General features: G+C 36.0%; 4 protein-coding genes across 6 annotated transcripts; 2 read left to right on the forward strand and 2 right to left on the reverse strand.

Annotated features, from left to right (window-relative positions):
- Positions 1 to 1,804: 1,804 nt before the first annotated feature.
- Positions 1,805 to 16,597, forward strand: LOC143344954 (calcium release-activated calcium channel protein 1). Its single transcript, XM_076771607.1, has 4 exons — positions 1,805 to 2,174; positions 10,416 to 10,609; positions 13,383 to 13,511; positions 13,805 to 16,597. The coding sequence occupies exons 1-4, from the start codon at positions 1,820 to 1,822 to the stop codon at positions 14,330 to 14,332; spliced, it is 1,206 nt and encodes a 401-aa protein (XP_076627722.1). The 5' UTR covers positions 1,805 to 1,819; the 3' UTR covers positions 14,333 to 16,597.
- LOC143344959 (uncharacterized) lies at positions 15,597 to 17,025 on the reverse strand. Its single transcript, XM_076771613.1, is given in 4 exon segments — positions 15,597 to 15,740; positions 15,792 to 16,021; positions 16,189 to 16,506; positions 16,650 to 17,025. Coding segments are annotated over 4 exon segments (933 nt in total). The 5' UTR covers positions 16,891 to 17,025.
- A 12-nt stretch (positions 17,026 to 17,037) lies between these two features.
- On the forward strand, positions 17,038 to 22,517 carry LOC143344953 (zinc finger CCHC domain-containing protein 8 homolog). 2 transcript variants are annotated; one of them, XM_076771605.1, is made up of 7 exons: positions 17,038 to 17,893; positions 18,228 to 18,465; positions 18,568 to 18,881; positions 19,413 to 19,623; positions 19,703 to 19,886; positions 19,977 to 20,137; positions 20,216 to 22,517. In XM_076771605.1, the coding sequence occupies exons 1-7, from the start codon at positions 17,487 to 17,489 to the stop codon at positions 20,675 to 20,677; spliced, it is 1,977 nt and encodes a 658-aa protein (XP_076627720.1). In that variant the 5' UTR covers positions 17,038 to 17,486; the 3' UTR covers positions 20,678 to 22,517. The 2 variants fall into 2 exon arrangements, with proteins under 2 accessions (XP_076627720.1, XP_076627721.1); XM_076771606.1 differs by having other exon boundaries at positions 20,234 to 22,517.
- Positions 22,518 to 22,602: 85 nt separating this feature from the next.
- LOC143344957 (small integral membrane protein 14) lies at positions 22,603 to 25,159 on the reverse strand. Of its 2 annotated transcripts, none has more exons than XM_076771611.1 (5): positions 24,975 to 25,159; positions 23,989 to 24,078; positions 23,462 to 23,516; positions 23,244 to 23,389; positions 22,603 to 23,095 (listed from the first exon to the last, which is right to left on the reverse strand). In XM_076771611.1, exons 2-5 carry the CDS (start codon positions 24,061 to 24,063, stop codon positions 23,051 to 23,053), a joined length of 321 nt encoding a protein of 106 aa, XP_076627726.1. In that variant the 5' UTR covers positions 24,064 to 24,078; positions 24,975 to 25,159; the 3' UTR covers positions 22,603 to 23,050. The 2 variants fall into 2 exon arrangements, with proteins under 2 accessions (XP_076627726.1, XP_076627727.1); XM_076771612.1 differs by having other exon boundaries at positions 23,989 to 24,114.
- Between the last annotated feature and the right edge of the window lie 53 nt (positions 25,160 to 25,212).

The following is a 25,212-nucleotide window of genomic DNA, read 5'->3' on the forward strand; positions in this document are numbered from 1 at the left end:
TCAAAGATTAAGTTTCCAGTCTTCGATGTTTTAACATGCAAGTTTGATCGTCAGTGGAGTGCTGAGTTGAACGATACTGAATACTTTGGAAGTCCAACGTACCAACTAATGAATATATGTATGATATTTAATTAGTTGCTCCAAACGTTGAATATTTATGGGAAAGTATAAATGTTCCAGTTTTCTTTATTGCTAGATGTGTATATTACTGAATAAAAATAGAAGCGCGTAATTATTACGTGTTCGTAATGAATACAAAACATAAATATCAACGCTATAGAAGGGACGATAAAGAAAGATAGTGAAAAATGTGTACTCGAAGTTTCTACCGAAAGATAAGAACAACTTGTATAAATAAAAGCTGATCTTGTAAAACACGATCTTCCTAATTTTTTTTTTTTTTTTTTTAAATTGTTATATCTGGAAACCATTTTTGAACATATGTTTATTAAGACTTATCTGTTTTTTATAAACTCTACTTGTCAGTTAAATTTATATCCGTAATTTTGAAGCGCATAATTCTCCAAGTAATTGAAGAGTCATGTGTATGAATCATGAATCAAATAGCTTCTTGAAAACGATATTTAAGGAAGGATACGTGTAGTAAATGTCACCTCAACTGCTATAACATGAAAAGCAAGAACCACAAAACGACCACAGAATATTAACGTTGTACGTCATCCGGGTCACATTTCATTTATCAAAATGAATAGTACTTATTCACTGTGAATATTTACATAAGAAATACACTTTTATATTCATTGTAACGAATCGTTTCAAGTTTGTAACGCTGACACTAACATCTCCTACATACATAAATAATAAATCAGTACAGTAAAACGAAAGTAAATAGAATTTAGAATATTACAATTTTAATATAAATACAAATTCATGCCCGTGTTTCCACAATACTTCAAAACGTGTATCCGTGATGCATGAATAATTTTACTAACTTTTACGTTATATCGTACCTACGATTTAAGCGTCCTAGTTTAATATCTTACAGGTATTAGACCTAAACACATAGTTAAAATTACACGTTTCATACGAGTAACGAAAGGAAAGAAACGTGTCGTTGGGAATTGAGAAAAAAAATAAAATATCGAATGTTTAAAGCAAAGCTAGAGTTTCAAGTTTAAACTGGAGTCTAAGATTCCAGAGAAACTCGTAATTTTAAAACAAGATGAGTGGCCAAGGTAATATCCATACCCGAAAGAGTGTATAATGATAAATTAGGCCAGGGAGTTTAGAAATGGAATAGCAAAATCGAAGTGACGGTACGCTCGTATGCGTTGGATATTGCATTCAGGTGAGCGAAAGCTCCAAAGGAAGTAGATGTTGTCCAAATATTTATTTTCGAAGAACTTTCAAAGTGAATTCGAAACTACCACCGTTTAAATACTTCGATAATATTACTGCAATCGTATCGATAATATACGATCTATATCGTGCGTTGTAAAGCATATAATCAGTAAGTTTCTTCGTACTCTTTACGCGCGAAAACGTACACGTAAAGTGTGTTGCAATCGAACAGATTCTCGGTGGCCGGGTTCGTCCGCGCATCGACCGTAAAACACGCATCGAAGTATGAATACGATATTACCAACGAGCGTCTTCGTAGCGTTTCGTCGTAGTCTCTTTCACTTTATCGGCAGAAACTGTCGACGATACTTCACTTTGCAAACAAACCGCGGTCCCGTTTCACTTTCCAAACATAATCTGCGATATCGTCGGCGACGATCACTTTGCAAACGATAATTGTCGCGCGGGCAGGAACATTCAAAGAGCGCGTGTGTCATTATGATTGCCGGCTTACTTTATGGTGCAACAGGTGTCTCGTGCAGTCGCCACGACCGCGCTCCAGTTCGAGAGCCAATTCCTCACTAAAAACGAATGCTCCGCGTTGACCGGTACCCAAAGAATGGCACTGTTCTGTTCACCGCTGTTGTCGACGCCGGCGCTACGTGCAACGGTACCCCACCACTTCTTCGATCGCGCACAGATTCACCGTAGGGAAGCAGAAATCGATCAGGACATCGACTCGATTGTCTCCCCTCGACGATCGAGTCGGAGATATTCAACCGCGCTTGACGAAATGAGCTCTTCCTCTTCTGCGGAGTGCAGCTTGCACTGGGAACGATGCAGCATAGGACTGGACAAATGCGCGGGAGTTTGTGAGTAAATTTGCAGCGTGACGTTATTTAATTTGGCTTTACAAATACATGATTTGCGTTATTATACGTGGTTAGAGCGCCGTGTTGTCGCTTACTTGAGACTGTAACTAGCTCGAAAACGTAACCTCTCGCTGCTTGGAATCGCGCGAATGTCATAACCAATGCGTATCGATCAGAAATTTTGCTCTATTGTATGTCATTATCGTAACCTCGGCAATTTAAAGAATTGGTGAGCTCCTGATTTATTTATATAGATCTATAATTCTATTATAAGAGGTTCGCTTGTTTCTTCGTGGAGGGGAGACTGAAATTAAATGCAATGCCGCCAGTTTCGAGGCATCGGCGGCGCCATCTAGCGAAGGGTTTCGCTGTTACCACACGAATATTGACTCTCACGCTTGTTCGACCTCGATCGATCTCTCGCTCCGGTTTTCGTCGCGCGCCTAGTCATGGCGTAGAATGCGAAGTGGTACGTGGTTTCGTGCGTGTTTTCTCCGTTAGCAAACAAAGGATTTAGCTGATATTAAGAACATCTTTTCGGTTAATTAGTGTTCGAAATACGAGGAAGAAACGTGGCTCATGCAACCTTAGCTGTCGGTTGCAGCTGCATCGAAGAATGCAGATCCATTGTGAACGATACGTTATCGGCGTCCTGTGCCGGCATAAATTTCGGAAAGGAAGTGCACCTTGTAACGGAATTCATTCGCCGGTATCGAAGTTGAACGAATTCTCCGATTGTCGGGGACGTGTCGAGTAAGTGATTTTTTGTATGATTGTTCTCTATCTTAAGCAACGAAGATTCGTGAACATTGATTATATATTCTGATTACGTGTTCCGTTACTACAATCGCTATTGTATCAATGAAAATATGCAACGGCCTATAGACACACTTGTGCTATTCTTTCGTTAAGTCCTTTAGACGTTATCCTCGTCGTTATCTATCATTTCGTACACATTGTAGTACTGTCAAGTAATCTTTGTTTAATCACAGGCTTTTCGATGGCTTACTAAAATATTCCTAAAGACTTCCTGCTAGGACTGATAGTCTCTACAGTACAGTTGGTATATAATCTTGGCTACAGAACTTAATAATTATTTACTATGTCATCGATCTCGCCGACTTCTTGACACATATTTCTTTAACATATATTCGCTATACGTTCTCATTCCCAAACTTTGTCTACGTGTTAACCTTGTACCGATTGATTGATGAATTTCGTTTATTTGCGTCATCGCCTTTCGTTACATTGTGAATATCCTAACCTATTTATAACTTGTTTCGACAAGCGTTCAAAGTAAATATACTGCGTATACTATTTACCCGGAAATTATTTCTGCGTTGAAATTCACTGAGCGTAAAATTAATCTAAGGAAGCCGTTCGACTTTTAATTACATAAAGAACTTGTGTCGTTAAGTGTAAAGAATTGAGTCAAGGTTCTACGCGGAAACGAGACCGTGCACGTTCGTGTTTATACTATCAAGGCAATGACCCAAAACAGTGGTTCTTACGTTGCATTTAGAAAAGTACAAATCTTTTATTTACGAGTCCTTGCTACTAAAAATTATGTAAATGTAAACTGTGATTGGACGCTCGACTCATAAGCAACGATGTGTATACAAATATTTGTTATTACAGGAGTTATAGAAGTTCGTGTTAAGTCATGTTATTGGGCACGATTTACGAAAAGTATACAGTTGGCAAAGCGTTGAAACAAAAATCTTGTCCACAGGGGCGTGCAATGGATGATGTTCCAAACTTTTCATAAGAAGGTTTTCCAGAAAAACAGAACGTTGGGAAACACTGGTCGGAAGGAAACATTAGCAAGTGGGAATGTCTGGTTCCAAAGGCACCTTTCTCTCGGCCTCGCTCGAACACACCACACTGTTCCGTGGCCAACTAAGCGCAATAAAACATAATAACGCCAGGCCCCTGTAAATCTCACGCGTTCGTTCGTCTCTCGGCGACTTTCGTTGATGATCTTCGCGACGCGAAGAGAGTGTCTTAAATTATCAGATGAAAGGGTGGGGAAGTATCGTTCATATCGAGGACAATAAATATCATTTATCGAGGCAATTGTCGATAGACTCGCGGCGCCGCATGCGCGTGTTCGTTTTTTCCCGATCTGTCCTCTGTCAAGAATCAGAAATCTCGATCGCATGTTTCAGTTTCGACGACGCGTCGAAATAATTCGAGCGGGCAAAAAAGAACAGTGCGCGCGTTCGTTTCGGTGGAAACGTCCCGGAAGTTTCGTGTCGCGAGTGGAACATTTGAATACCGACTTAGCAATGCTTCGCGCGAAGATAAAGGTTAATTATTGAGCGATAATGACCTGGAAAATGTAAAAAAATATCGCGACTTATAAAAACAGTTATAATGTGTAGCATTCGTTGTTGCTTCGTGGAAAAGTATTGAGACGTAGTTGCCTGTTCAATTAGAGTACCATATTGGATGCTTTGTGTCCATGGATGCTCTGCTGCAATGGTGAACATGGAAACTCGTCGTAGAGCTGAAAATAGTGCTCGTAAGTGAAACAGTCGTCGGACTAATATTCTTAATAATAATTAACACATTAACGACGTGGCATTTTTCTTAAAACTTATATATTAAAAATGTGATAAGTATTTTTGTAATTAATATAGTTTATTAAAATTTTCAGGAGCTATATGTGGATAATAGAATTTGTTTTCTTGTGTTGTCGGAGAGATTACTAAAAAGACACAAATTTGTCGTAAAACGAGAATACTCGTTTCCCGTCGGTAATGTGTTAAGTCTAAGTCGTTCGGAGAACAAGGATACGAAAGAATATATTAGTAAAATAGACAGAAATGTTCCATTTCTCGAGTATTATACATTCGTGGAGCTCTTCTATTAGAAATTACACGGAAAACTAAAAACCGGAATATTCTAATGCTTCAAAGTAGCATATTTTGAGACGTAGTGACTTATTCACTTTAAACATTTATATCATTTATCAATAATTGTTTGAAATCGATAGAGCCTCTACAAACTTGCATTTTTAAAGTTTTTAACGATGCTTCTAGGAACTGATAAATTTTGATATCAGTTGTATGTTCTGTATTTCGTGGTGATAAGTTACAAATCAATATAGAATTTATGATGTCACATCGTTGCAATCATAATTCTAATTGAAATGTTCGAAATGTAGAGTATGAAAATTTGTTGAATCACAAATAGCTTTCGGCGCGTGAAGAATTTTCCTTTTTCTTTTCTTTTTTAAATATAACATAATTTTTCTCTTGGAGATTTGCCAGAAGTTAAGAAACACTAGCTTTATGCGATACTTTAGAACTTGTATAGTAGACCAATCGCTATATTTAATGAATATTCTTTTGAATGCTTTCTACAAGTAGTTTCTGAGTTTGTTTCGCATTATTGTGAGCCGAAAGAATTACCCTTAATATAGTACAACGAGGATAATCCCGTTTACATAATACAGAGTTAAGTTATACTCATCCAGGAGATCTGATCCATTATTTCCATGGATTGCAAAACGCATTAAACAACTGCACGGTCGACGACGACTCTTGGCTAATAGCAGGATACCGCGAATAGCTAGTTACAAGTATACAGATCCCGGCATCCCGATAATAAGAACTTCCGATATTATGGACTCTTTTAATCTCGAGATCATTACGAGACACCGTGAAGATATATTACTCGAACCTTTTTGATAGTTAATTCTGTTTTGTATTCGCCGTAAAACACGTGGAGCTTACGCACAACTGACAAGTTGACCCCTCGACCTGGCAGTTACAGTCGCGTTAACCATATTCCGCGAAATCGTTAGTCCTGAAAGTCTCCAGCGACCAAGTTCGAGCATATTCGAATGATTTTTTTAATTGAAATACAATATATTAATCGCCTGGTTATGTCGTAGAAATTTAATAATAATAAAGTCGTGCAATAATTACAGGCGTAACTTCCTTCATCGAAGTTCCATTACTGCGAATAGTTTCTCAGGCGAAATGTCTGCACATTTATATGCAACACGATCTGCAATAAACCAACTTGGATTTTTCCGCGAATTGAGTCATCTACAAAGTAAGGTGTTTCTCTATCTGGTTCGTGAAAGATGTTTGAAATTCTCAGAGAGCCAGTACAATAACAGAAGGATTTTACGGTTGTGCGGTTTATTGACACGGGATCACGAGATTTTCAAGGAAAACAGCAACCAGTCAAAGCGACTAAACTTTATTTACCACCTCTTCTCGTGGATGGGGGGGTCAGTTGAGAAATTATTCAATGAATTGGTGTTGATAAGCAGACAGCTGCAGTGTGAGCATAAATATGTATATGTGAGTTGACTATGTAAGGGATTAAAAAACGCAACTTTCACGTACCTCCGAAATCCTACGCATTTTCGAGAAAACAATTCAAGAAGGTGCCTAAATTTTTCGCCGAAATTGAAAAGTTTCAAATCACTCTGGAAAAATTATTTTCGGGAGCGGGGGTCAATTACAATCATTTTTTGTGAATAGACATACCATCGAAATCCTACGCAGTTTCGAGAAAAAAATTCAATAATGTGGACAAGTTTTTCGGCGAAATTGAAAAATTTCAAATCGTTCTAAAAAAATTATTTTTGGTTGCAGAGGTCAGTTACAATCATATTTGGTGAATAGACATACCCCCGAAATGCTACGCATTTTCGAGAAAAAAATTACAAAACAAAATCCAATCTTTAGACTTTATCGTTTTAGACCATTTTTATATTATCGAACTTAACGTGCGAAAACTTTTATCCCTCACTTTACATATAATCTACCGTCTAATATTAACGATGCACCTGTGGTGATCCATGGAAAACAAGCCGGTGCACTTTCAAAGCAAAATTTCACCGTTAAAATTGAGATTTAAATAGATCAGACGCTACCATCAGCAAATAGGCTAGGGGTGCCCTGACCATGACTGCGGTAACAGACGTTGCATCTCTTCTCGATAAAAGTGGTCTCGTCCTGGATGCTTGCCACGAGGAAAAGCCTAAGTAAAATTACCTACTAGCCGACCACTTTGCGTCCCAGCTCGCCCTGGCGAAAATTCTTATACGTCTGCAAAGCTTCATGATTTATGTTAGGGCCTCGTCTTGTTGTGACGAGTAAAACCTAACCTAAATAAGAATTTACGAATCTATACATTTTTGAATCTCTTTATTACATTTATTAGAAAGATATAAAATTTTTATATGGATGAAGACACGGGTAAAAAGTTCATCTAGATTATCCGTTATTCGTTACCTACATACAAATGTGCAGTATATAAATTTTATAGTGCATCGTATTTAGAAATAGGAAAGGAGAGCACAGTATGTCACCGCTCTACTGCGGTGAGTAATGAGGCTCCTGTTCCCGCTACGCTGATTTATTTGTGAAATCAAGAATAGTAATCCGCTATAACAAATAGATGCACAATGTATTAAGAATTTAAATGCGTGTCTGTTTAATCCTCGAATCGGGTGTGGTACATGTCTCGCAACACCTGTATTATAACAGGTTATACGATGTACACAATCATGATAAGAAGTATATAAACAAAGATACTTCAAACTTGTTAGCAAATATTTTTACGCGTGTGCAGCTTTCATCCAATCCTTCGTCGAAACAAGCAAAAATTGATAACTTGTCAATTCGGTTCGTGATTTTTGAAATATGAAAAAGAAGTAGTGGAAATCTAATTATCCTCTTAAATTCCACATAATGTATACACGTATATTATTAATAATTACAGTATATTTAATAAAAAAGAAAATGTAACGTGTCATTTGATCGAAAATTCAGTTTGTCGATTCAACTTGTTCGTACATAGCCGAAGGCGGTCGGCGATCGTCGGGCGAGTTCGGCATCGGTCGTTACCATTCGTCGAGGTTGTATCGCGCCTCACACTGATCGCGGCGTCTTATTCAGTACGTTACCGTCTCTCGTCGATGTCATTTAGAGCGATTCGTTGCCACGCGAAAACGAGTTCATTATTCGAAACGTCTGACAACGCGATGTTCGATTAATACGAGTTCGGGACCTATAACAATCGTTATTTTCTCTCATTCTCAACGGCTGTTTCGTAAATCGCGAGTAGTGCGTGGAGTGTTGATCTTCGACATGAGTTCGCGCGTTCGTATGCTCGTTCCTCTCTGCGTCCTCAAAATGGTAAATATAATTGCAGTTTCTATCTTTACAAAGTGGTTGACTAACTTCATATTGCATTCGTTAAGGTATTGCCAATTTGAACTACTGCGAACTTACATCGCTCTGTCGGTTTATGCAGTACTTCTTATTGTTATTCATATTCTGTCATTGAATAATAATAGCCTATTGGCGGCAAAAAAATTTTTTCCTTATTACATTCAAAATAGAAACGAACACGGTGGCGTAAGGTCCTCGGGCAATTTGTTATCCTCCTCCATAATGACGCGACATGTCCGTCAAGCATGTCGTGCGAACGTAATCGTTTTTGTCACCGGTAACGGTTTTCGTTGTTCTTCGATCGCGATTTAATTTCGTACGCGAGCCGCCACGGGGACCTCTACGCATTCTGTAGACCCTGTATTTTTAGTGATATTGGCACGTATCTCTAAACGATATTTGCTGCAACGACCACGGCAATGTAGACGAACCGTTTACGCTTTTACAGAAAGTGAAAAACGACGCGCACGAACGTGCGTCAGGTTTACACGCGGAGTCACATGCATACATAACCGTGCCTAAAACTACTTTTATTCACTGATCGTGGCATTCACATTGCGTACTTGATGCATCCTTTTATCAGATCGTATTTTCTACTTCCTTGTGAAAGGAACTATTTTAATTGTTACCTCGAGTTATACCTTGTATGCATCTGATGGTCGTTTCCGTGACCGATATACAGCATACAAATATATTTACAGCACGCATGTAGTAATATTCAAACGTTTATTATGTTAATTTATTATTAAGACAGAGTTTCGATTATCATAAGTCAGAAGACAGTTAAATACATTCTGACCTTATATTTCAAGTTAAAACAGTACCATCGAAGTGGTTGGAAAAAAATCGTCTTTCTCGGTCATGTATTTATTTTGGTCCGAACCCACGCTGCACTATCGCCACCGGTGTTTTTCCCCCACAACGGGAATTCATCAAGGTTAAATCGAAAAAAAAGACAGTTATGCGAAAAAAACTAGTTTGTAGATGCAAGTCGCCAGTCTCTGAAACTCGTTGAAATGAGTCACGGTTTAAAATTATTTGTCATGCTCTACGACTTTCGGTTTCCAAATAATGAAATTCGCAAAGTTTGGGTAAGAATCCTTCTTCAATCGACGATTATCGAGTCTCGTGTTCCGTTTCGAATCCAATGATCGATAATTTTGATCATTATTTATTAAAATTCTTTATTATATTCTTTGCTTATAGATAATTTCAAGTATTACTATTCTTAAAACACTAACTTATTTTTAACTGAGATGTGTCTATGAATCACAGATCGTGACAATTTCCCGGTACAATGACCTACGATTGCAACAAAGATGCTAATTTATAAACGACTTTAAATTAATGTTTGTTTTGAAATAGCAAAGGAAAATTATTTCCGCGTTTCGACATTCCGACACGCGGTAAGCGATAAATTGAAGATCGCGGGAAACATATCATTTGCGTAATAGCGCGCGTAAATGAAATAGAACGCTATGCGTGCAACGCCCCCATTATTCGAATACCGTCAACGCTTCGCCACTTGTCGCTGTCGGTGGAAGTAACAGCGATACAGTTTACACTCTATTAAAGTCAAGTGACATGTTTATTTCTTTTTCGTCGTACGTTCTTTATTCCGAATATTCTTTCGAGGACGTCATTGAGAGACACGCGTTTCTAACAATGACTTAATTAATCTTTTGCATACGAACATTCATAATGTTTACAGATGGCGTCTCGAATGCATTGCTACTTACAAACGAATAAATACATAAATTATAAAAAAGAATAAAATATAAATACAATAAATGGTATGTGTAATTTTGAATTATTTACAGATAATCGAGAGTATAATTATTCGGTTCAGTGTCCTCCATTACCAACCCACCGGTTTTATTACGAATAATCTCGGGGTTTGGTAAAGTTGAAAGGTGGCAACCCTAGTCTTGGAATCCTGCTAACACCGATCGCGACGAGTCTCGTCGCTTACTTTCTTCGTCTATAAATAGATTGTCGAGACACGTGTAATATAAATTCATGATCTTTTTCTCTGTTTCAGCGTTGGTCAGGAACGCGCAAGAATCGAGCCTGATGTCCATATGGTCGACAAGCACTGGACGCAATTCAGTGTTTGGCGCGGAAGGCGGAGCGGTATTCCCCTCCACGCGGTTACCGATCCACGTACACGTGGCGCGCACACATCTGCGCAACGCTGACGGCCACTGCTTCCACAAGCGATTCCACGATTGTCAGGTCGGTAGTCTCCCCTTGTTTCCCTTTGATCTCCTTGCAGTTCGTTTCCTCTTTATCCCCGCGTGTCACCGCTAACTATCACATTCTATCGTTCTTTTCTTATCGCTCGATATGCTCTTTTGCCATCTGCGACTGTTTCACGGCTAACAGTATTCTAATTAATTCATTGCCTGTTCCGAATTCTAAATATTTTGTAATTCTTTTTCAGGGAGTATAAGAACGATTCAAATGTTAAGGTATATTCCAGAGGATACACGAACGATTGAAATTTGTTTGTTTACCGAGAATATACAGAATAAGTCACGCACAATATCAAAGACTATTTCAGAATTTACGAACAACGGTGTATCGGATATTGTTGCATCTCAATTGAAACTCGACGATAGGGATCAATTAGCTTGTTCGTTGCTTTCATTTGGTAAATAGCGCTGTCTATTACGAAGCTATTGGCTATAGTGATTCACGACGGAGTAGCAGAGATGGGCGTGATTCGTTGAAAGCATTTTTGTCTGTCGTCAAAAGTAAATGGGTTATTTAAATAGTCTGTCTTAAATGCCTCCTATTGTATTGTTCATCTCTGTTGAGAAGTAACTAAATTTACAGACTACGAAGATACGTTCATATTCCGTAGTGAATGTTAAATGCGTCAAACCGGAACAAATCAAATTTATCTTGTTACCGTGGTATCCTTGGAAAGCGCGGATAAAATCAATTGGAATTGTTCAAACCACGCCACCGTCTCAGTTAATGACATAGTACACAATGTGCCTCCCACAATTACATGCTAGTTAATTATTCTCGCTTTAACAACTTCAGTTCCGTTCTTGCTTCTGAATTTCACTTACATAAACTAAGCGTACAAGAAATATTAGCACCTCGACGTTCGCAGAATTTAGTACGAGGAGCGTTCTGTATCAGCTACAAGAAGATATAGGTGCATCAGACTTTTATGAAATAGTAAAAATTCTACTACAAACTTTTATATCTCGCGTTTTGTTTTCCCTGACTGTAGGAATTCTCTTATCGCATATCCTGTGTGCAACGCTACGCCTTATCTGAAAAAATATTAACGACGCATGTATGAAATAGAAAGAATTCCTCGTTAGCGTATTAAAATTGAATTATCAAAATTAAAGTGTGAAGAGTTGCTTTTGAAATTTGTCACGTTATCGACTATTTACAATTACATTATTTTTTATCAACTGATCGAGTAACTCGAATGTTTTGTGTTTTTTTGTCTCGCTTGCTAGATCTCTCGCAGCCGCGTCGATCCATCGGTACTGGATCCCCTCCTCTTTGCCTGCTAGGTTTTCGTTAATTCTCCTTGCGATTTGTTTCGTTCAACACCCATTGGTTTTTTGTCCTACACGGGACTTTTGGCAAGTTCTCCCATTGGCACCGACATTGCCATCTACTCTCGGTACGTGTCTTTCTTTCTTACGTGCTTGTACAGTTGAACGCCAATTATCTGGACGGTGATTATCACCTGATATGTAATTATCCGGATAGAATTTTTTTTTACACCGTTTTCTCGCGATACCTAACATGTAACCTGAAGTTCTGAAACGTTTGTTGTTGCATCGTGCAACGAATTATATGGAAAATGTATGCATGTAAATTTATCTTATAATATATTACTTATTTGGTACTAATTGATATGCAAATTAATATTGTACATTGTAATTTGATACTTAAAAAATCTATTATTACGCATTAATCTTTTTCTAAGAACAAATTAATTTGTTCTAAGCATTAGGCAACTCCTCCCTATTACCGTTAATTGAGAATCGTAATAATACTAGCATGTGACTTTGATTGCACACAACACGTGCGTAACATTGTGTTGGTAACGTTGCTAAAAATCAAATTCATATTGATATCGTGACACTGATTGGAATGTCATGACAACGCGATTTTCATTTTTCACGATGACATACGTCGTGACAGCCGCTGTCACGGTAACAAAAGTCGTAACTTGATGTCACGTGACATGCGCCTTAAATCCGGAAGAAGTTAGATGTTGCATAATCCAGCGGTTTCCCAAACTGTTTCAGTCGCGGAACATTTTTCATCTTATAATTTATTTATAGAGCGCTTAGATTCTCCCTAGATCGATACTTCGTAGATCAACAAAAATAATATACAAACATAGTGTTTATAAACAATAAAATCGCGAATTTAGTTGCCCGATATTAATGATAGAAGTACTGTGACGTTCGAATATTAACAAGAGTAATCGTATGAAACAATAGAAATACGTTGGTTAACAATATCCTATACTTCAACTATTCAACAGTATACGTGCATAGTCATGGGATAAACACCGCAATGATACGTATCGATACAAATTGATATCGAAATATCAAAAAGAATCAAAATCTTTTTATTTATTTTAAGTCTGGTATCGGTGTCGATCCCATCGCTATACGTGAAACAATTTCTATCGCATTGTCGTACGTGTAAATGCGCTATGTAATCCGATCGCGTGCCTCGAACGGTCATAAGCATGTTCGAAATTGTTCTATTGACTCGGTGCGCGTTGCTTGGATTAGCTAACGTTGTCGTATCGCACCGCTTGATAATCTGAATCAGTGATGCATAAATTGGATCGTATAATTGGCCACTGTGCTCGCGGAAAACCGAGTCACTGCTACCAGTTAACGAGTATCGTTTCGGTTGAACGTGTACTGTAGAGAGATCGGTTCGCTTCGATCGGTCGCCATCCTCATGTCACCGAATAATTTGCCTCTTCTCTCTTCTTTCTGTTCGCCAGTCGAAGATGTCGCAGTCAGGGGATGGCCTTCACACGCCGGGTTATCTCTCTTGGAGAAAACTGCAGCTCAGCCGAGCGAAACTCAAAGCGTCGAGCAAGACGTCTGCTCTACTTTCCGGTTTCGCCATGGTACACATCATTTTTGTACAATTTCTTTAAAAATCAACGGCGCTATCGCTAGAAAAAGAAAAAAAAACATAAGAAAACTGAGAAGTTAAAAATAGTACACGTGTGTTTTTGTTTGGAAGGATAGACGACAAGATATAGAAAATTATGAATAACTGAACGATAAAAAAAGAATAGATTATTCCTTTTTGTTTCTTGAATATATAAACTTTACGCTATCTATGGGATTCGATTAGATTACGATATTTAAAATTACAGATTACGCGCGTGCGTTGACAATTGTTTTATCGCCACAGGTCGCCATGGTGGAGGTACAGTTGAACTCCGACACGAAGGTTCCGTCTGAGATGCTAATCGCGTTCGCCGTGTGTACGACGCTGCTGGTGGCGGTTCACATGCTGGCCCTGATGATATCGACGTGCATCCTGCCGAACATAGAGGCCGTTTGTAATCTTCACAGCATCAGTCTGGTGCACGAATCGCCGCACGAACGTTTACATTGGTACATTGAGGTGGCGTGGGCGTTCTCCACGTTGCTAGGACTGTTATTGTTTCTCTTTGAAATCGCCATACTGTGTTGGGTGAAATTCTACGATTTCTCCCAAGTGGCCGCGTGGTCAGCATGCATCGTATTAATACCGGTGTTAATAATTTTCCTCGCTTTCGCGATACACTTTTACCGGAGCCTAGTTGCTCACAAGTACGAGGTCACGGTGTCCGGTATAAGGGAACTAGAGTTACTTAAAGAGCAGATAGAGTCGACGGACGTCGAGGGCAGAAACGGCGTGAATCTGTTACAGACCGGTGTGACACACGTGGTCTGAACGGGTCGCGAGGCATCTTGCAGCGCGTTTACCCGTGAAATGTGATAACCTCTCGTGGAGGAACCAGAGGAGGGCAGAGAATCTCCGATAACGCGACCGATTGCGCGAAGAATTGTGCATATCGAAGCAACCGAAAGACAATTGCTCCGAAACTATACCGAACACGACTGTCTTACGTATACACAGTTACAAAAATTTTTGCCAACTTGGAGAAATATGACCTGCTGAATGTTATCCCTCTTCGTGTTAACCAGTTCTTAACATATGTACGTCATAAACAGCGTCGTTTAAAGTATTAAAGTATTCAATTCAAATAATAATAATCGAATAATCTTAATCCTACTTAGCATACGACGAGACTGGGCGTGATCCACAAAAGAGGAGGAATTAGTTGGCCATATTCCCCTAACTTGATGTGAATTCTTGTAACCGGATATATGTATGTTATTTCTAATGTCCCTGTAACACAAAAAGAAAGACTTCGTCTATATCTTTTTTTTCTCACAATATTGGAGGAACTCACTTTGCGTGCAATTTTAAAATGGAACAACCGTTCCTTTTTACAAGCAATGTAATTCCTATTATTATTCCCTGGTTATCAGAGAGCCCAACGTTCAACGGAAAGCTCAAAAACATTCCCTTTTTCGCGTAGCGACTTAAATGTAACGGTTAAACGGTACGCAGTAGGTGTGTATTATTAATCGCAGCAGTATCGCGTGCAACGGCTCGAAGAGTTCGTGAATGGAAGTTTGTTGTTCGCCGAGTATGCGTGACTGAACCGCGTTGAGTGTACTTATCTCTTTTGAAAACGTGCCTATTTCGCGGGGCATTATTCCGCGATTTCTTTAGTTTCGTTCGTTTTATTCACGATTTCGCGTAACAGCCTTATGCTCAAACGACTTTTTCAAACTCTTTGTACAGAGGCAAGCAAACGATTTGGCTGTTACGTTTATTCTGTTGTGTTATGCAACAGTTGTATGGTTACATTGTCTCTCTTGCGTTTGTGCTTGGTAAATATACTGCCGTCATTAAGAAAAGGAAATGAAACGAATCCACAAGATGCGGCAATTTAATTGTACATAATTTGTATTCAACGCAGTCGGACGGTTCATACGTACACAACGTTAATATACATATAAATATATATAATAGCGGCGCTTTTGCCAGAATAAATTATACGAGTAATATTAATTCAGCTGGTGTATTATCTCTCGTATTATTACGTCCTGTTGTAAAGAAAAGAAGTCGCGAAAGGTAGATTTATTTAGAAAATAGAATCCAGACAAGGACATGTGTTTACGGACACGCATACATTTGCGATTATACGTTTCGGTGGCTTCTTGCAAACAGGTTCGTAGTAAACGGGTTCCGTATCTTCATTGTCGTCGATGTCTTCGGCCAGTTCGTTCTTCCAATCGAAAACGCAAAAAATATGTACACTGAACATACGAACAGTTACGAAGATTTTATTGTATTGTTACTATCATCATATGTGTCTTACCCGTGGAATAGGATATGGCGTCGGTTGAGGAGCAGACTGACGCCAATATAAGTCTGAAATTATCCCACTTATGCAAGAATCGTTTCTCCAGAAACCACGTTGCTTCTGCCCGGTAACTATGTGATAAAACGTGCCGCGACCTTCTTTCTTGCCCTCGACAAATTCACCCTCGTATCTATTTCCGTTGACTATAAAATATTTCATTTAAACATTACGTAGCTTCTCACTCTAGCATCGAAAATACAAAACGCATCATTGACCTATTTGTATATTATAATTAACGATAATCGATTTGAAAAAAAAATGTTCTCGATTTATACAAAGTGTCGTTAAGTAGTAAAATAAGATCGAGAACCTTTGACAAAGATTCCCACGCCATCGTAAAGATCGTTTCTCCAAGTGCCCTCGTAATAGTCGCCGTTACAGTACCAAATACGACCATAACCCTGCCGTTTATTCTGCCAAAAATCACCTTCGTAATAACTGTTATCTGTATACCAGCCGTATCCGAATCCATTCTTTTTTCCAGCCACCCATTCGCCGAGGTAACGTTGACGAATAATGCCATTTTTCGAAATTTTACTTAACGAGCCATAACCGTGTCTTTTACCATTGAGCCAATTGCCTTCGTATACCCATCCGTTTCTTTGAAATTTCGAATCGATGAATTTTGGTTATTTCGCAGTGATAAATGACATTTCCGTTTTAGAACAATTCAAAAACATTAAGAACTTCGAAAGCGATAATAAAAAGAATATCTGAAATTGTGATTTTACCACCGTTTACGGTAATCACAGCAATTACAATAGTTACTATACCTGTCTATCTCATTACCCTTGCCTTCTTTTTTATCGTTTTTCCATTCTCCTTTATAATAACCTTTAACAAGTTGTTTAGTCTGAGGACTAAAAATGGCGTGTCGCCAACCATTCCTCTTAGAATTTTCTATTTTACGTTTGGTATATGACTCTCGAATAGCTTTTAAAATAGACATTATGAATTTTTCTAGAGTGAAACTGTCGTTTTTTGAATTTAAAAAATGTATAGTATAGCGCATTTAATTAATTTTTGTCCTCAATATGCCCATATATATATTATTATCGACACTAATTAACACTGATGTCTCCTTAGGGACATTAATGGCACCCAAGACTGAAATTATTCTTAACAATTTTAATTTCTATGCTCTTCAAAGTAAATATATGTACCAAATTGAACGTTGCAAATATTGCTATTCAAATTTAAGCGGCATAGCTTGTACCGTCAGTGCCATCTATTAAAATGGACAAACTGGCATAATTTTTAATCAACAAATTTTCGTTGAAACGTACAATATTCTCAATATTTAAGCATTAAACTTATGTATTTTATAATGCATGTAGAAACGAAAAATTTTAATTAAGAGCAGGCTAAATGTTTCTACTATATTAGAAAATTCTGCGACAAACGTAACGTAGTACAGAGTTCATTATAAAATCAATATTTAAAATTAGTACTAAGTACAAAAAAAAAATAAAGAGAAGGCAATCAAATTTCATATTTTCTCTTTTACCTCATTATTAAATTTGAAAAAAATATTCACCGCACTTAACTAAACAGGCGCCAGTGTAGAGCGTCCCCTATCATAAAGTTTCGACGCGTTCGTGAAATTTCATGAGATCAAAGTGTCGTGTTTCGTGTTTTCTTCAAAACGAAAAAATCTGGGAAAGGGAAAATTTTCACGTGAAAAATCTTCACGTCCATAAAAACAAATTTTATCTATGTTCTCGTGCCAGTGTCCATAGATTTTCCATGAATCCAACAATCACTATCGGAGACACCGACGAAGAGGTGATTGATTTGGACTCGAGCCAAGATACCATCAATGATCTTAACAATGATCCAACTGAACATTTTACTGAAAGAAACTTGTCATCGAACAACGCTGCGAACGAGACGGATACTACCAGTGAAAATGCAGATCAAAATACAAACGCTTCTACGTCGCAAATCTGCGACAATACGACATATACTTCAAAACCACTTGTTAAGGTTATGTTTCGAGACGAAAGTGTTTCACGGTGAGAAATAGTTTGTTTACTATCAACCGATGTATACATTATGTTTATTCAAAAGTTCTCAATCTTGTAACGTGTATTATTGTCCTTAATATATTTCCATGTTAATTGGTTAAACGACACTAGTTGTTTACGCGTCTTATAAGTTCATATTAAATAGAAATGCTCTATATTGGTCAAATTATAATATAATGTTTTTGTTGTTATTTAAACTTATAGAAATTATTGATCAAATTTGACCATTGAAATTTGGGACACCCTGTAGATACGTTCTTTCCTAGCCTCTTGTATTATGTTCTATTAATTTTTGTTTACATTTTTGTTATCAAAATAATAGGCAATATAGTAAACAGATAAAAGAGTTTCTGGAGGAATTGATACCCTCCACATTTAAAAGTTCAGAAAATGACAGTTTAACATTGGAAATTTGGGATAATGACATAGACTCTGCGAGTCAATCAGTTGAAACTATCACAGAGAGCGAAGAGAGTCAAGATATAATATGTGACACATTGTTTACAGTAGATAAACAACCAAAACTTAAAGATGATCTTGATGTCCCAACGTATGGGAAGGTACATAGTTTTATTGTAATATTTAATATTTATACATCACATCATTATATTTAATTAATTATTGTTATTAATTATTTAATATCGTGATATATACCATTTTAGAAATATGAAAATGTATTTGAAAATAATAAGCCAGAATCAAAAAAGGAGGAAAAGGATGACTGTCCACCAAAATTAATGTGTTTTAATTGTATGGATAATCATAATTTACGAGATTGTCCAAAACCACGCATTCAGGCTAATATTAATAAAAATAGAAAAAATTTCAATATCCAAGGAAATTCTGTTAGAAAGTCTGTTAGATATCATTTAGACGATGATCAAAGATTTGGCCACATGATCCCCGGCCAATTAAGTAGTAGTTTACGTAAAGCATTGGGTCTTAGAGATCATGAATTACCTAGGCATATATACAGGTAAATATTTTTATTTGTTTCATTATAGAATTTGATATTTTTATTGTATATGTTATATTTATATTACTTTTGTTGTAAAAGTAAATATTTTACTGCTGTTACATATATATAAACATATTTGAAAATGTTTTCCCTTCCTAAGTACAGTAAAATATTCATTATACAAGTGTTGATTATTCGAACGGCCGATTTTTGAAACAATGATCTTTATGTCTAAAAAGCAGGTAGGGTTTCGTTTTTCGAATGAGTCTGTACATTTTACTTGTCTAGGGTTCTTTCTCTAGGAGGGGGAAATTTGTGGTTTTTGATGTCCTTGTAAATTTTATAGTCTCTGTAATTGATTGAGTGTTTAACTTCACATTGGACCCACTTGGTTGGCGTAACTTTATGAGCAAATTTGTTTCCCTATTGGTTCAGCTAATCGACATTCTACTGTATAATCAGAATAGAAATACAGATATGCAACAAGGTTTTTGACATAAAAGGACAAACAGTTTTTATTGTTTTCGTATGTTAAAATATTTTTCTTAGAATGAGAAAACTTGGCTACCCTCCAGGCTGGTTGGAGGAAGCACGCTTACAACACTCTGGTTTGTCGTTATTCAACTCTGAAGGTATCGCAGAAAACGATCCTAACGAGAAGGGAATAATTTTTGAGGATGGAGATAGAGACCAATATGATGTAAAAAAAATATATGATTTCCCTGGTTTTAATGTACCGCCTCCAATCGGTATTCGCGACGTAAGCAACATAAGAGATAAAATGATTTTATGAGTTAATTCATAAATCTCATATATTGCAAACTCATTATAAATAATAGGAGCATGGACAATATTGGGGAACACAGACACAGAATCTTCATAGTAAGCAAACAATGTTGTTGATGCTAAAAGGGAAAAAAGCAGATGATGGTTATAAAAGGAAAAAACTCAAAATATCTAATACCGAACTAAAAAATAATTTAATACCGGAATCTACTGCGATGGAAATAGAAGATTTGGGAGGTATAATTTATAAATATTTATACTTCTTAGCTAGTACTATAATGGGGTGTATGTGTATAATACAAAACTATTTTACCATCTTGCAAATAGAAAGTTTAGTAGAATGTGTACCTGTTAATGGACTTTTTGTGCCACCGTTACCACCGGAATCCACTGTAAAGCCACCAGAACCGCCGTTACCTTCAATACAGCCAATATCCGAAGATTCAGACTATCATTCATTGCAAGAATTGCAATTCCCTGAATCGCCGGTACTATTTATATTATTCATGATCGTAACAAAATACACTCGTCCAATTTAGCGATCCTCTAATTCTACGAACAATTAGTTCCATGAAATGTTACAGGAACATAGTGCATCGCCATCTTCTCGGACGAATTCACCGTCGTTATGCGACTTAGAAAACATGAAAAAGCGATTGCTAGTAGAGATAGAACTCCAAGAATCAACAAGTTCGCCCTCAAATTCTAATGTTTTGTCAAAGAATGACTCGCCGATGTTAAAATCAGATATGCCACCACCTAGTAACGAAGTGACGCCAGAATCGAATCGGTTGCGTCAAAGTACACTAAATTCAAGCTGTGGAAGTGTGAAATCGGTTGATCTAGGTACGCCCGTTTTGCAGAGCGCATCTCCATATAGCAAGTTGCCATCGTCTGAAAAATTTTCAAAAAATATTTGCGATGTAATCAATTTCGTGAACCTGCCAGATTCAACGGGTAAGTACGAACAAATGACTGGGGTTTTACAGAAAGTGAGAGACAAATTAGCAGAACTTCAGCAAGAATGATTTCAAATGTTTGGTTAAAATTCATAATGTAGAGTAGATTATCATTATATTTCATGAGTATAGATTTTATATGCCGCAAGTAAAACAATAATTCTAATTATTTATGAGTATATGCGTAGGTACATAAACGGGATTCAGTGTAGCAATCTCTTATTCTTTGTTTCAAACTACATGTCATTTTTAAATAGAAGTGTTTTTAACTGAATTTAATTAAGAATAGTAAAAACAATATATTTATTATTAATCATTATCTTGAATGTAAAAAATGTTTAAATTATATTTATCATCATTTTGAATCATTTTCAAATCATTATAATTAGTATATTAAAGGATGATACAATTCCAGTTTTCACATAAGTATACATGCAGGGGGGAGGGGGGGTAAGTTAAATTCAATCGTCCGTATAATTGGTCTTCCTAATTTCGCCACCAAAAACGAAAGGAAGGTAATAATTTTTAATCGAATTTGGGAATGTCTCACTTTTGAAAAGTACAAATGTATAGTATTTTTCTATTAATTATTGGCATTTTTCGTACGATATATCTGTATGTACATGAATAAGGCCACTTGATAATCAACGCAAAATTTTTAAACTCCATTCTGTTATTCAACTAAAACATTCTCATGTAATAATTTCTTTATTCCACATCGTGTAATTTTCATTTATGCATAAGTATAGTTCATCTCAGAATTGGCGAATATCTTTGTTAGTATAAGATATTGGATATATATCTTGATAGATGTTATAACAAATTTATAGTAAATTTTCAAATAAAAGGCAGAATAAAGTAAGTACGCGTATTTGAAACATTCGTCCTTGAAACTATGTGATAATTACGAGTATCAGTAAAGTATGACTTGAAAACACTTGGTTTTCCGTTTATTCGTAATAAACTATCTAATATATTACACATATGTGTGAACAGATGTTTTAAATATAGTGCAAGTTATGAACTGAAAATACTGTTCATTAGAAAACTTATACTTTTCTGTTCTTGCCTAAAAACTTTCATTTCTGATTGTAACATAAAGATCAACCGTAGCAAAACATTCACCAATTCTAAAGAACTTTGTATATATGTAAATAAATTAAAAATTTGAGTTTTACTATAATAATAATAAGGTAATAATGCAATCATTTCAATGATACATTTGGAATGTACATCTCTTGTTATTCAATTTCTAAAAATCATCTATTTCTCATACAGTTGTATAATATGTAACATGAAAATGTTAAAATCGTAACAAAATAACAGAAGAATTCAATGCAAATACAAGAAAAGCAGTAAAATATGATTAAGATTATAATTCTTAAATCTAAATTTTTAATTTTGTACGTGTTTATTTTCGGAAACGAAACGAAAGGTGTATGTAGTTACCTACAAGTTTTTAATTACATGTACCTACTTTCTTCTTACGAGCCATAAGTAGTGTTGAATATGTATAAATTGTTTGTAGATATTGTTTCCATCGATCATTAAACATTATAGATTTTCTCTTTTTCCGAGATAAGCATTAAAACGTAATAGTCATTAAGCAAATGAAGATGTATACTGTTGTTTGATTGAACAATGATGAAACTGTATTTTTTAAATGCAAGAAATTAAAAATTTACCAGTAGTTGCTGTTTTTATAAAACATCAATCCGTTTTCATTCAGTGATAAAAAAAATGAATACAGTATGAAATTTAATGCATGATATTTATTTTATTGTCAAAAATATGATATAGGAATGTACAACAATGGAAGAGATAAATTTATTTATTATTATTCTACTTTTAATCTACATTTTTGCATAGCAAAGTCATCAAAGCTTAAATTTATACGTTAAAATTCTCTCATAAAAAATATAATCTTTAAATTGCATACGTTATACTAATTTATGTAGGGAGTAAATTAATAATTTTGCAATTTATTAAAAACATTTTCTGAATACTTAGCTTCCTTTATTTATATCGAACGAATTCTCTATAAAACTGCTATATTCATACTTAGTTTTCTATCCCAATTGTACCATTCCCTTTAATGAATTAAAATATAATAATACAGGTCTTTAACGTAAAATGAAAGAGAAACGCTTTAATACATACTTTTGCCATGTTATGAACAAATAATAAATCTTTAAAATATTTTAGAAGCACGAGAGACAGAGAAAGAACGGGTAATTTTTGATTTGTATAAATGTACACTTTTAAGTGTATATAAGAAATTACATTTCTTATCGACAGATTAATGTATATGTATTCTAATATTACATAATTTGGACAAATTGTTAGCTATTATCCTTTCTCTACTCTCGCTTTTTTCACAAGCTCGTGAGATTCTACCATTAAAATCCACACGAAAACATGTCGCGTTATCATATTGCACTTTTAAAACGTTGTTGGCGGTGGTGCAGGGGGGTCATCGTTCGAGTCCTACAAAAATGGTATATGACAACATTAAAAGTTTAATATCAACGTAATCCAAACTTAGTATGTTAAATTTAAATAAAATACCAATCTATACCGAATTAACATAAAAAAAATAACAATTAATGGGAACAATTTAAATAGCAACACGCACGCGTTCGTCGTCTCGATCTTTAGTGTTGCCATTTCTCAATCGACGAAGCGTGTTCGGTCCAAGAACGTACATAACGAGCACGAATGCAATAATTAAGCAAGTCATGAGAAAATCTGAAGACGCCAGTGTGTCATTTGGTCTCTGCGCTAAAAAATAAATAAAAAATGAAACAAAAATCAAAAGTTTACGCATTATCAACGAAAAGCAAGGATACATACTTCGCGGTGGACTGAAGCATGCAGTGTTCGAACAATAATCCTGACTCTGTCGCAACTGAAATAATACAAATATTATTCACGAAATATTTGTATATGAGACTTCGTGTTTAGCTTTTTACGATCATTATTTCCATATTTAATAGTTGTTTTAACAAAATTATTTCGGATAAAAAAAAATATTTTCCTATGTTAAGGATTTACTTATTATATTTTGTTAACGATTATGATATCCTTCTTTTCGCAAGCAATATAATCAACCTGCCATTTTTAAACAGACGCGTGCTACGTCATCGATAAATATGATGCTTACAATGGTTGTTTATACTAATAAGTCCAACGGCTTCGCATACAAAGTGTCTCAAAATACGTGTATGCTGTATAGATTCTTTTTGTAACGGGAATATTAAAAATATACTATTACAATGATAATTGCAAATCAAATTTGCAAATATATCGATAAATTGTCGTTCAATATATGTACGATAGCTGATTATTCGGAACGAAAAAATTCAGTTACTGTCACTTACGATAGCGAGCAGGCGTTGCGTAGCCAATTCGTGGTCCCATATGCATTCGCGAGGATCAAATCCTTCATCAGCCATCGTTATAAACGAGTTCTGTATAATCACAGAATATACATGTCACATATATGCCTGAAATTGAATTACTAGTAGTCATGTAACGTGTGTGCTGATTAAGAGAAATAGGCTCTACTCTATACGCTCTTACGCGCTGCGATTGTAATTGGACGTCATGTCATAACAACTATTCTGGACGAACGCAAAATCGCTAATTTTTTCATGTAAATTACATTCGTGGTAATTTTTCATTAATAATTGTATACTATAACGTATAATTAAATAGACACAAGGTATTAGATCGTATCGTATTCGCAACACAACTGCACTTAAATTATACCGCAACCATTATCAGAAAGGAAATACACGTACTTCTAATCGTCACAATTCTGCATTATTGTAACGTAATATTTTGTATGGCAATGATACAGTCAATAGCGATGTGTAAGATACAAAAAAAATTTTAAGTTTACAAATTATGCAAAATTATTCAACAACTTGCCACAGCGTGTTTGCAAAATTTAGAGCGATACATATTTTTTACATTATTTAAAACAATTTGATAATTATGTCGATACAGGGACACGTACAACGTATACGTATAAAAGGAAGTATTTGGATTGTTCAATAAAAATGAACGATGGGCAGTCGTATAAGAAACCATATTTACATTCAGTAAATACTAAAAACCGAGTTTGCATACGTAGAATAAGATTGGAATTTAGAACACAGTATGGGTGCGTCATGATTATGAAAATGACATATGTTAACAGATGATTTCGTTAAATAAAATGAAAAATTATGGTAATTTAAATCGTTTAAACACTTAACGAAGTTATAATCGACGAACGATTGAAAATACGACATTCTCTCGTAATTTCTTGAATAAATGACAATCGTGGAGAGCTAAGAGCATAAGAAATAAATTTACATACCTGACCCAAAAGTATGAAACGGAAAGAATACACAAACGAGATTAATTACTTTTTAATAAGCTAGTGTTCGACACTACACAGAAAGATGCAGACCCGCGCACAGTATTTACATTCGTCACAAGCCAGCTACGTATTATGCTCCCATTATGCTTGTCGCTAGTGTTACCAGACGGTAGACCAGTGACCAAAGGAAACTACCCCTCCACTTATGCACACTAATGCACAGCCATTTGTACGT

Source organism: Colletes latitarsis, chromosome 8 (genome assembly GCF_051014445.1).
Source record: "Colletes latitarsis isolate SP2378_abdomen chromosome 8, iyColLati1, whole genome shotgun sequence".
Lineage (NCBI taxonomy): Eukaryota > Metazoa > Arthropoda > Insecta > Hymenoptera > Colletidae > Colletes > Colletes latitarsis.

What these genes read in the sequence shown, in the direction of transcription:
- LOC143344957 (XM_076771611.1), bottom strand. Translation starts at nt 24,063, where the DNA reads ATGGCTGATGAAGGATTTGATCCTCGCGAATGCATATGGGACCACGAA. An exon ending in CGCAACGCCTGCTCGCTATC is followed by an intron (nt 23,517 to 23,988) that starts GTAAGTGACAGT and finishes GTATTATTTCAG; the next exon opens with TTGCGACAGAGTCAGGATTA. An exon ending in ATGCTTCAGTCCACCGCGAA is followed by an intron (nt 23,390 to 23,461) that starts GTATGTATCCTT and finishes TTTATTTTTTAG; the next exon opens with CGCAGAGACCAAATGACACA.
- LOC143344954 (XM_076771607.1), top strand. Translation starts at nt 1,820, where the DNA reads ATGGTGCAACAGGTGTCTCGTGCAGTCGCCACGACCGCGCTCCAGTTC. An exon ending in GGACAAATGCGCGGGAGTTT is followed by an intron (nt 2,175 to 10,415) that starts GTGAGTAAATTT and finishes TCTCTGTTTCAG; the next exon opens with CGTTGGTCAGGAACGCGCAA. An exon ending in AGCGATTCCACGATTGTCAG is followed by an intron (nt 10,610 to 13,382) that starts GTCGGTAGTCTC and finishes TCTGTTCGCCAG; the next exon opens with TCGAAGATGTCGCAGTCAGG.
- LOC143344953 (XM_076771605.1), top strand. Translation starts at nt 17,487, where the DNA reads ATGAGATCAAAGTGTCGTGTTTCGTGTTTTCTTCAAAACGAAAAAATC. An exon ending in ATGTCCCAACGTATGGGAAG is followed by an intron (nt 18,466 to 18,567) that starts GTACATAGTTTT and finishes ATACCATTTTAG; the next exon opens with AAATATGAAAATGTATTTGA. An exon ending in CTCCAATCGGTATTCGCGAC is followed by an intron (nt 19,624 to 19,702) that starts GTAAGCAACATA and finishes TATAAATAATAG; the next exon opens with GAGCATGGACAATATTGGGG.